This window comes from Pan troglodytes, chromosome 15, assembly GCF_028858775.2.
Source record: "Pan troglodytes isolate AG18354 chromosome 15, NHGRI_mPanTro3-v2.0_pri, whole genome shotgun sequence".
NCBI classification, from domain to species: domain Eukaryota; kingdom Metazoa; phylum Chordata; class Mammalia; order Primates; family Hominidae; genus Pan; species Pan troglodytes.
Window position 1 is genome coordinate 71,525,803 of NC_072413.2, and position 11,209 is coordinate 71,537,011.

Sequence of the window (11,209 nt, forward strand, 5' to 3'; positions counted from 1 at the left end):
AACGAACCAATCAGCACTCTGTAAAATGGAAAATCAGGCTCTGTAAAATGGACCAATCAGCAGGACGTGAGCAGGGCCAAATAAGGGAATAAAAGCTGGTCACCCCAGCTAGTAGTGGTAACCTCCGTGAATTCCGCTCCAGGCTGATGGAAGCTCTGTTCTTTTGTACTTCACAATAAACCTTGCTACTGCTCCTTCTTTGGGTCCATACTGCATTTCAGAGCTGTAACACCGTGAAGGTATACAGCTTCACTCCTGAAGCCAAGACCATGAACCCACTGAGAGGAACAAGAAAAACAACTCTGGACCTGCTGCCTTTATGAGCTGTAACACTCACCTTGAAGGTCTGTGGCTTCACTCTTGAAGTCGGTGAGAAGCGAGACCACGAACCCACCAGAAGGAACACATTCCGGACGCATCTGAACATCAGAGGAAACAAACTCCAGACACACTACTTTTCAGAACTGTATTAAGAACTGTAACAGTCACTGCGAGGGTCTGCGGCTTCATTCTCGATGTCAGCGAGACCAAGAATCCACCAGAAGGAACCAATTCCAGACACAGAATTATTTGCCTTCTTACTTCCTGAGAGTTCTAGGCACAGAACATACTTGAGGTGTTATACAAAGGTAATTAGAACTGACAGGGAATTGTATGATTAATGACGTGGGACATGAGAGATTTGGAACGAGATAAAAAGGCTTACCTTGAGGACAGCCTTATTAGGCGCAGAGGCAAACACAGGTTTTGTGGGTTTGAAGCCTACACATTTATAGGTTTCTCTAATTACACAGGTAGGAAATTATAAAATCAGGTACAAGGGCTTGGCAGGGGCCTAAAGCTTAAGTGATGAAAAAAAAAACACACACCTCTGGTGAAACCAGTAGCTTATGAAAAAGTAGAAAAAAGCGCGATGCATGGGGAGCTCCGGTAGTCCTTTGAGGTATTTGAGAGGCAGAGTCAGGAAGATGGCTTGAGCACCAGGAGTTGGAGGTTTGTAAGTGCAGTGATGGTAAACTGCTGCTGTACTCCAGGCTGGCAATGTAGTGAGACCCTGTCTCTCAAAAAAAAAAAAAAAAATTAACACTTGCCTGACTGGGACAATAATTGAGAAACCAGTATAACAAAATAATAACTATTAGCCGGGCGCGGTGGCTCATGCCTGTAAATCCTAGCATTTTGGGAGGCCGAGGCGGGCGGATTACAAAGTCAGGAGTTTGAGAAATTACTATTACCCCATTTGGCTATTTTTACACTTGTAAGGAATGAAGCTCAGAGGTCACACAGCTTAGTAAGAAGCCAGCACCCTTCGATGTGGGATTGATGTGGAGGATAGGCATATACAGAGAACACAAAAGCAAAACACCATGGCGCAGATTTTGAAAGAAAAGCCCTAAGATTAGTAATGAGTGTGAATTATTCAACAAAGTGATCAAAACTAACTCCAGCTCTGCATTCCTCTTCGCCATCAGGAGTTTGGAGCCTGGAGACTGCTAGCTGCCTGGTTCTTTAAGAACCAGCCCTGGTCCAGCCCGTTCCGCAGGCCAGCAAGCTTCTGAAAAGCAAAACTAGGAAGTAGCTTTCCAACATAAAGTGGAGGTTTCAACACAGGAGACTTTAAGCAAGTTCCAGTGTGTCTATATTTGGTCTGGCTGATCGGCTGGACTCTGGCCTTCCCCGCTCACGTTAGCAGACAGCTCTGCCCTAGTGGGCGCTTAGCCTGCGACGGCAGCCCGAGAGGATGTCTAACAAGCTTCTTTCTCCCCACCCCCATTCAGTTGTTCTCAGGTCTGAATTCAAAATGGCCTCATCTCCTGCTGTCCTTCGAGCGTCCCGGCTGTACCAATGGAGCCTGAAGAGTTCGGCGCAGTTCCTGGGGTCTCCACAGCTGAGGCAGGTTGGTCAGATCATTAGGGTTCCTGCTCGGATGGCGGCGACGTTGATCCTGGAGCCTGCGGGCCGCTGCTGCTGGGACGAACCAGTGCGAATCGCAGTACGCGGCCTAGCCCCGGAGCAGCCGGTAACGCTGCGCGCGTCCCTGCGCGACGAGAAGGGCGCGCTTTTCCAGGCCCACGCGCGCTACCGCGCCGACACCCTTGGCGAGCTGGACCTGGAGCGCGCGCCCGCGCTGGGCGGCAGCTTCGTGGGGCTTGAGCCCATGGGGCTGCTCTGGGCCTTGGAGCCCGAGAAACCTTTGGTGCGGCTGGTGAAGCGCGACGTGCGAACGCCCTTGGCCGTGGAGCTGGAGGTGCTGGATGGCCACGACCCCGACCCCGGGCGGCTGCTGTGCCGGGTGCGGCACGAGCGCTACTTCCTCCCGCCCGGGGTGCGGCGCGAGCCGGTGCGCGTGGGCCGGGTGCGAGGCACTCTCTTCCTGCCGCCAGGTGACTCACCTCTGCTAATTGTTCCGTGTTCGTTCGCTTTTCACTTTGTGTGTCTCCGCCGCCCCGCGCTTTTCGCTTATGTGTATGCCTCCTCCCCCGCCCCCGGGCTATATTGCCCAGGCAGGTTTCGAACTCCTGGTCTCAAGCTATCTTCCCGCCTCTGCCTCCCTAAGAGCTGGGATTACAGGGTGAGCCACCGCGCCCGGCACTTTCAGGGGAGTTACACTTTTTTTTTTTTTTTTCCGTCCCTGCCCTTTTCACACGAAGAAGGGATGTAGCTTCCAACCTTCCGGAGGTTAGTGTAAAGAAACAGGAATGGAATGGAAAGCTGATTGGGGAAGTGTCCCTGCCGCTCCAAAACTGAGAGGTCCCTCAAACCTAGTGCTCAGTTAAAAGACATTGTAAGGGCCAGGCGCAGTGGCTCACGCTTGTAATCCCAGCACTTTGGGAAGTCTCGGCGGGCAGATCACGAGATCAGAAGATTGAGGCCATCCTGGCTAACACGGTGAAACCCCGTCTCTACTAAAAATACAAAACAGTAGCTGGGCGTAGTAGCGGGCGCCTGTAGTCCCAGCTACTCGGGAGGCTGAGGCAGGAGAATGGTGTGAACCCGGGAGGCAGAGTTTGTAGTGAGCCGAGATCGCGCCACTGCACTCCAGCCTGGGCGACAGCGAGACTCCGTCTCAAAAAAAAAAAAAAAAAAAAAAAACATTGTAAGGAAAGGGAAAAAGACACTTATATTAAAAACAAAACAGGCCGGGCGCGGTGGCTAACGCCTGTAATCCTAGCGCTTTGGGAGGCCGAGGCCAGCGGATCACCTGAGGTCAGGAGTTCGAGACCAGCCTGGCCAACATGGTGAAACCCCATCTCTACTAAAAATACAAAAATTAGCCAGGCGTGGTGGTGCACGCCTGTAGTCCCAACTACTTAGGAGGTTGAGGCAGGAGAATCGCTGGAACCTGGGAGGCAGAGGTTGCAGTGAGCTGAGATCATGCCATTGCACTCCAGCCTGGAGGACAAGAGTGACTCTATCTTAAAAAAAAAAAAAAAAATTCAGGTAGTTTCAATTTTTTAATGTTCTTATTTATGTATTGACTAGGAAGCCCTTTTTTTTTTTTTTTAAATAAGAATTCCGGCTGGTTTTCTCACTATTTCCATGGCAGCTAGGAGGTGCCAGGTGGCTGGGCCTGTGACAGTGCAGAGGTTTTGGTGCCTGCCCGCCCACCATTGCTCCAGCTGCAGCTGCTGCCCCCTGCAGGGCCTGTTCGTTCCTGCTGCCTAGCTCCCCGCTGGCTGGCTATGATCTCCCTCCTGTTACCATTCCAGGAGAGCAGCCGCTGCCCTATGCATGGCAGGACCAGGTACTATTGTGGCCTCTCCTCTTGGCCTCGAATGGTATCCTTGTCATCAGTGAGCAAGTCCCCAAAGACCACGGTCTTGTCCATTGTCAGGATAATTCACTCCACAAGCTGGGGCTCCAGGTGCTGCTCTACCCAGCGGTGCTTCTCACCCACACAGTGGTCATACTTTGGCAGGGCCTGGTGCAGTGTGAAGACCTCGGTGTTTTGCATGTGCTTCATCTCTTGCAAGGCCCTCCGGGGTTGGGCTTCAAGACTAGGGCAAAGCCTAGGGCTTCACACCCATGGGCCACTTTATCCACCAGGTCCGGCAGCAGGGTGCGGTACTGCTTCCAGACCAGGAAGCTGCGGTGCTGCTGCAGTGTCACATGCAGCTCCCTGAGAAGCGGCGGCTGAAGCCCCGCAGGACGCTGTCTGGAAGCTGCCAGCATGCGGTCCCTGTCCATCAGCACATGCATGGGCTGTGCTCATCGCTGCTGGGGCACTGGGGTTTCTCGGGATCCTAGGGGTATGGGGCCCAGAAATGTTCTTTAAAAGTTTCTCATTTTTGCAACTTTTCTTTCAATTCGCACAGTATGTTAAGATTTATGTAAATTAGCATTTACAATAGGAAAGCCTCTTCCTGTCAAATGGAAATTTGAGGTTACTGGATACTTTTATATTACATAAAGAGCAATCAGCCAGTGTAAAAATGATGCTTATCCTTATTAATAATCAAAGAAATGCAAAATAAAACAACAGAGTACATTTCACACCCTCAGAAGTAGCCCACTTTTAGAAGCTAGCATTATCAATTGCTGACCAGTATGTGGAGGAAATAAACTCACTGCTAGAAGGAGTCAACATGTTCATCTGCTCTGGGCAACAATTTGTCTTAACTTACAAAGTTAAATATGTTATTCTACTTGTACATGTGCACCAGGAGGCATATTCCTTATAAGAGGAAAGCCATTGCAGATGAGCAGTCTGGATTAATTTAAAAAAAGAGCAAAGTCAACTGGAAACAGTCCAAATGTCCATCAACAATAGAACAGATTAATAAATTGAGGTATATTTCTAGCAGTCAAAGTGATTGAACTACAGCTACAAGAATCAACATCTATCAAGATATACAAAAAAAAAAAAGAATCAACATGGATGAATCTCCAAACCACCATTGAGTGAAACAGTCAAACCCTAGGAGAACACATTATCATTCCATTTAGATATAATTCAAAAACTAGGCAAAATAAAATATTAAGGTACATAATCTAAGTGGTAAATACTATGAAGAAAACCAAGAGTGATACACAGAAAGTCCAGGATACTGGAAAGAGAGGAAAGGGCACAGGGGCCTGTGGGACGTTGATGGTTTGCAGGTAGCAGCACTGAACTATGTCTTAAAAGTGTTGCCTATAAGGTGTTTGCATTTTTTTTTTTTTTTTTTTTTTTTTTTTGAGACAGTGTCTCGCTCTTTCGCCCAGGCTGGAGTAGTGGCACAATCTTGGCTCACTGCAACCTCCACCTCCCGGGTTCAAGCGATTCTCCTCCCTCAGCCTCCCGAGTAGCTGGGATTACAGGTGGCCGCCACCACACCCGGCTAATTTTTGTATTTTTAGTACAGACGGGGTTTCACCATGTTGGCCAGGCTGGTCTTGAACTCCTGACCTCAGGTGATCCACCCGTCTCAGCCTCCCAAAGTGCTGGGATTACAGGCATGAGCCACCAGACCCAGCCTGCATTATTATTAATTTTGTGTGAAACACAAAACCTTTAATGTAAATGATAAAAATATTCAGTAAGTGGAGTCAATCAGAATGAGTAGCCTTTTGAGTCTGTCTCCATTGAATAAGTGCATTCTGTTGAGTGCACTGGAGAGGAATTTGTGCTCTTCTATGTAGCAGTCTTTCTTTTTGTTTCTTGGTGGTGCACCATTAAATGGATTCATTCACCAGTTAAAGGACATTTGGGTTGTGTCCAGTCTTTGGCTACAATGAATAAAGTCACTATAAGCACTTGCCAGAAGTTTCTGGACGAACACAGGTTTTCATTTCTCGTGGGTAGATACCTAGGAGTGGGATTGCTGGGTCACATGTGTGGTAAGTATATGTTTAACTTGATAAGAAACCATCCAACTTTCAGGAATAGCTTAGTTTTGCATTTTGTTTTGTTTCTTCCCAAGAACCTGGGCCCTTTCCTGGGATTGTGGACATGTTCGGAACTGGAGGTGGCCTGCTGGAGTATCGGGCTAGTCTGCTGGCTGGGAAGGGTTTTGCTGTGATGGCTCTGGCTTATTATAACTATGAAGACCTACCCAAGACCATGGAGACGCTCCATCTGGAGTACTTTGAAGAAGCTGTGAACTACTTGCTCAGTCATCCTGAGGCGAGTTCTTCTCTCAGATTTATGGGCTATGATGTATCAGGTCTCTTCTTAAATGGTCTGGGTTTTCACAGAAGTTAGCTCATTCATGACAGCCATTCCCTACCCCAACACACACTACCTTTTTTAGTCACTTCTTATAGACAGTTTCTTTCTTTTTTTGAGATGGAGTCTCACTCTGTTGCCAGGCTGGAGTCCAGTGGTGCGATCTTGGCTCACTGCAACCTCCACCTCCCAAGTTCAAGTGATTCTTGTGCCCCAGCCTCCCGAGTAGCTGGGATTACAGGCACCTGCCACCATGCTTGGCTAATTTTTGTATTTTTAGTAGAGGCGGGGTTTCACAATATTGGTCAGGCTGGTCTTGAACTCCTGACCTCAAATGATCCACCTGCTTTGACCTCCCCAAGTGTTGGATTACAGGCATGAGCCACTATGCCCAGCCTAATGTATTTTTTTTTTTTTTTTTTTTTTTAGTAGAGATGGGGTTTCGCCATGTTGGCCAGGCTGGTCTCAAACTCCTGACCTCAAGTGATCTGCCCACCTTGGCCTCCCAGAGTGCTGGAATTACAGGCATGAGCCACCACACCTGGCCGCTTATAGACAGTTTCTATTCAATTCTATATTACTATATTTCCTGCTAGTAAAGAGATTCGTCATTGTTGTTATGCAATTTTAAATTCCAGTATGTTCTGTTTTTTTTTTTTTTTTTTGAGATGGAGTCTTGCTGTGTCACCCAGGCTGGAGTGCAATGGCATGATCTCGGCTCACTGCAAACTCCACCTCCCAGGTTCAATTGATTCTTCTGCCTCCGCCTCCCATGTAGCTGGGACTACGGGCGCGTGCCACTACTGCCCGGCTAATTCTTGTATTTTTAGTAGAGATGATGTTTCACCATGTTGGCCAGACTGATCTCAAACTCCTGACCTCAAATGATCCACCCGCCTCAGCCTTCCAAACTGTTGGGATTACAAGCGTCAGCTACCACGCCCGGCCATGAGATGATGTACTTGTTGATGATGACTCAGTTTAGTTATGACAGTGGGAATGGGTGGCTCAGGTGGGAGACAGAAAAAGATCATGGTACGAGATTAAGGAACTGAGAAACCAGAGTAATTGATAGATCTTCCACATGGTTATCACCAAGAGTGGTGATGGACAAATTGTGGAAAGGAAGAGATAGAGGGGAGGTAAATTCCCAAAGTTGCAAATCTGGGTAAATGGTAGAACCCAGATTCAGACTCAGGTTCAACTAACTTCCAGGGTGGGCACAACTCACCATATTCCACTGTTTGTGGAATCATCCTTCTTCTTTTTCCTTTGTCCCTTTCTCAGGTAAAAGGTCCAGGAGTTGGGCTGCTTGGAATTTCCAAAGGGGGTGAGCTCTGCCTTTCCATGGCCTCTTTCCTGAAGGGCATCACGGCTGCTGTCGTCATCAACGGCTCTGTGGCCAATGTTGGGGGAACCTTACGCTACAAGGGCGAGACCCTGCCCCCTGTGGGCGTCAACAGAAATCGCATCAAGGTGACCAAAGATGGCTATGCAGACATTGTGGATGTCCTGAACAGCCCTTTGGAAGGACCTGACCAGAAGAGCTTCATTCCTGTGGAAAGGGCAGAGAGCACCTTCCTGTTCCTGGTAGGTCAGGATGACCACAACTGGAAGAGTGAGTTCTATGCTAATGAGGCCTGTAAACGCTTGCAGGCCCATGGGAGGAGAAAGCCCCAGATCATCTGTTACCCAGAGACAGGGCACTATATTGAGCCTCCTTACTTCCCCCTGTGCCGGGCTTCCCTACATGCCTTGGTGGGCAGTCCTATTATCTGGGGAGGGGAGCCCAGGGCTCATGCCATGGCTCAGGTGGATGCTTGGAAACAACTCCAGACTTTCTTCCACAAACACTTGGGTGGCCACGAGGGGACAATCCCAGCAAAACTGTAATTTTTATTTGATCATGTGGCCTCTCTGTTGCTAATCTCTCCTGGAAACATCTGCCACATTTAGTGTGTGTATGTGTATTCATTCTTTTGTTTTTAATAACTAACGTTTTTTCCCCTCATTATTAAAATGAATTTACCAGTAAGAATGAGTTTTTAAGATTTTTATAAACCGTATACTTTATCAGTTTGGGAAGGGAGTAACTGTAGAAAACACAAGTGGAAAAAGTCTCCTCTTCCTATCTCAACACACAACTGATAAGGCTTTAGTTCTGAAAGGAAAAGTGAGTAACATCAATTAACAGTGTCTGGTACGTAAATGGAGTTCAATAATTATTTGCTGAATGAGTATAAGTGAGCCAGGCGTGGTGGCTCACACCTGTAATGCCAGCACTTTGGGAGGCTGAGGTGGGCGGATCACTTGAGGTCAGGAGTTTGAGACCAGCCTGGCCAACATGGTGAAACCCTGTCTCTCCTAAAAATACAAAAAATTAGCCAGGCGTGGTGGTGGGCACCTGTAGTCTCAGCTACTTGGGAGGCTGAGGCAGGAGAATTGCTTGAACCTGGGAGGGGGAGGTTGCAGTGAGAAGAGGTTGCAGTGAGAAAAGATTGTGCTACTACCCTCCAGCCTGGGCAACAGAGCAAGACTCTGCCTCAAAAATTGATTAATTAATTAATTAATTAAATGATTACCTACTGTGGAAGAAAAGCACATAATATAAAAAGTGTATCAGATTTGAGTTCCTCCTTTAAGAATGGAAGTTAACATCTTGCCTATAAACTGATTACTAGTTAGATATAAAACTACTAAAAATTTTCAAAACCAATACATATTTAGTTCTTTGATATCTTCTCCTTGGATTAATAAGGATTCTCCTAGTGCAAATAAATTTTACATTCCTGTTTATACATATGGACTTTTAGGATTTGTTTCAAAAGCTGATAAAACATTATTGAGATGAATTACATAAGTGATTTTAACAATGACAAATGTGAAGTTAAATAACAATTTAGGCTTGGCGTTGGTGGCTCACACTTGTAATGCCAGCACTTTGGGAGACCAAGGCCAGTGGATTGCTTGAGCTCAGGAGTTCAAGACAAGCCTGGGCAACATGGCAATACCCCGTCTCTACAAAAAAATAGCCAGACATTGGTGGTGCATGCCTGTAGTCCCAGCTACTGGGGAGGCTGAGGTGGGAGAACCACTTGAGCCCTGGAGGCAGAGGTTGCAGTGAGCTGAGATCGTGCTACTGTGCTCCAGCCTGGGCAACAGCAAGACACGGCCTCAAAAAAAAAAAAAAAAGACAAGACAATATTTATATCACTTGATATAAATAGTTCCACAATAAACTTTTTTTTTTAAACCTTAGTTGTATTTAAAGGGAAAAAAAACCTTAATTTATTATTCTTTTCTTTCTTTTTTTTTTTTGAGAGAGGGTCTCACTCTGTTGCCCAGGCTGGAGTGCAGTGGCACAGTCACGGCTCACTGCAGTCTCAACCTCGTAGGTTTAAGCTATTCTCCCACCTCGGCCTCCCTAGCAGCTGAGACCACACAGGCACATACCACCATGCCTGGCTAATTTTTAATTTTTTGTACAGATGGGGTCTCCCAGTGTTGCCCAGACTAGCCTTGAATTACCGAGCTCAAACAATCCTCCTGCCTCAGCCTCCCAAAGTGCTGAAATTACAGGTGTGAGCCACCGCTGCCAGCTTCCGGCACCTTTTTTCTAAAGGAATTCATGGTTTTGTAGCAGTAGAATATAACCAGATCTACAGTAGAGAGATGATACCCTGAGATGAAGCTACCTCCTGTGTTACTCTGCAACCCAGGAATGCAGCTGGTGCCATGTCTCCAAACTTCCACAAGAATGCCAGTGCTGGGCATAGAGCCCCATTTAGAGTACACATGACCTGAGGCTCTGAAAACTCTTAGAGATGATGCAATCTGGGACAGTTGCTCATAGCTGGCCTGGCCAAGTCCCACCCCAAGATGCCAGGCCACAACACAAAATTTCAAGTCATATTGTTTTATCTTTTCTCGTGCAATTATATAGTATATGACTCTCTTAGAAAAGTGCAATAGTTAAAACTTGTTTTAGTAGATGCTAGATCCCAAACTTGAGTCTGCTGAAGCCCTTTTGAGACCTTAGGGACCCTATTCCCCATTCTTAGAAATTCGGGCTGGTGAATATTAAAAGCACTACAGATGAGCTGGTGGGTGTAGAAGCACATGCCTGTAATCCCAGCTACTTGGGAGGCTGAGGCAGTAGGATTGCTTGAGCCCAGGAGTTCAAGTCAGCCTGGGTAACATAGTGGGACATGATCTTATAAAAACAATTTTTTTTTTTGAGACAGAGTCTCACTGTGTTGCCCAGGCTGGAGTACAATGGCTTGATCTTGGCTCACTGCAACCTCCGCCTCCTGGGTTCACGTGATTCTCCTGCCTCAGCCTCCCAAGTAGCTGGGAATACAGGCACCTGCCACCATGCCCAGCTAAATTTTGTATTTTTAGTAGAGATGGGGTTTTGCCATGTTGGTCAGACTGGTCTCGAACTCCTGACCTCAGGTGATCCACCCAGCTTGGCCTCCCAAAGTGCCAGGATTACAGGCGTGAGCCACCGCACCTGGCAAAAAAATGTTTTAATAACATGAAAAATTTTAAAAAGCATCACAGGGGTTCAGATCACCTATCAGCCTCTTGACATTTCATCTTTTTTTTTTTTTTTTGAGACAGGATCTCTCACCCAGGCTAGAGTGCAGTGGCAGTAACATGATCTCCGCTCACTACAGTCTTGATCTCCAAGACTCAAGTGATCCTCCCACCTCAGCCCCCTGGGTAGCTGGGACTGCAGACACATGCCACCATGCCCAGCTAATTTTTGTATTTTTGCAGAGACAAGGTTTCACCATGTTGCCCAGGCTGGTCTCAAACTCCTGGGCTCAAGCAGTCTGTCCATCTTGGCCTACCACACTGATTGGATTATAGGCATGAGCAACCGGGCCCAGCCTAGTTAGTCTTTATTAGTTATTTGACAGGCATTTTTCTTTTTATTTTCAACCCATGCAAGCTGTGAACGTGGTGAAATAGACCAAAAAGTTCATTAAACTAACATGCTCCATAATGATTGATTGATTGATTTTAAAATAGAGGCTGGGTGCGGTGGCTTATGCC

At 47.1% G+C, this 11,209-nt stretch overlaps 1 protein-coding gene and 1 long non-coding RNA gene across 2 annotated transcripts; one reads left to right on the forward strand and one right to left on the reverse strand.

Annotated features, from left to right (window-relative positions):
* Positions 1–452: 452 nt before the first annotated feature.
* Positions 453–2,369, reverse strand: LOC107968208 (uncharacterized). Its single transcript, XR_010151210.1, has 3 exons — positions 1,444–2,369; positions 707–1,054; positions 453–594 (listed from the first exon to the last, which is right to left on the reverse strand). It is a non-coding gene; the product is annotated as an uncharacterized LOC107968208 (long non-coding RNA).
* On the forward strand, positions 647–8,186 carry ACOT2 (acyl-CoA thioesterase 2). The gene is made up of 4 exons (XM_016926374.3): positions 647–794; positions 1,779–2,384; positions 5,904–6,106; positions 7,436–8,186. The coding sequence occupies exons 1-4, from the start codon at positions 662–664 to the stop codon at positions 8,039–8,041; spliced, it is 1,548 nt and encodes a 515-aa protein (XP_016781863.3). The 5' UTR covers positions 647–661; the 3' UTR covers positions 8,042–8,186.
* The last annotated feature ends 3,023 nt before the right edge of the window (positions 8,187–11,209 follow it).

Bases quoted from the DNA above. Each gene is read 5' to 3' on its own strand.
- ACOT2 (XM_016926374.3), top strand. From the start codon at position 662: ATGACGTGGGACATGAGAGATTTGGAACGAGATAAAAAGGCTTACCTT. The intron at 795-1,778 runs GTAGGAAATTAT...ACCCCCATTCAG, and splicing joins AGGTTTCTCTAATTACACAG to TTGTTCTCAGGTCTGAATTC. The intron at 6,107-7,435 runs GCGAGTTCTTCT...TCCCTTTCTCAG, and splicing joins ACTTGCTCAGTCATCCTGAG to GTAAAAGGTCCAGGAGTTGG.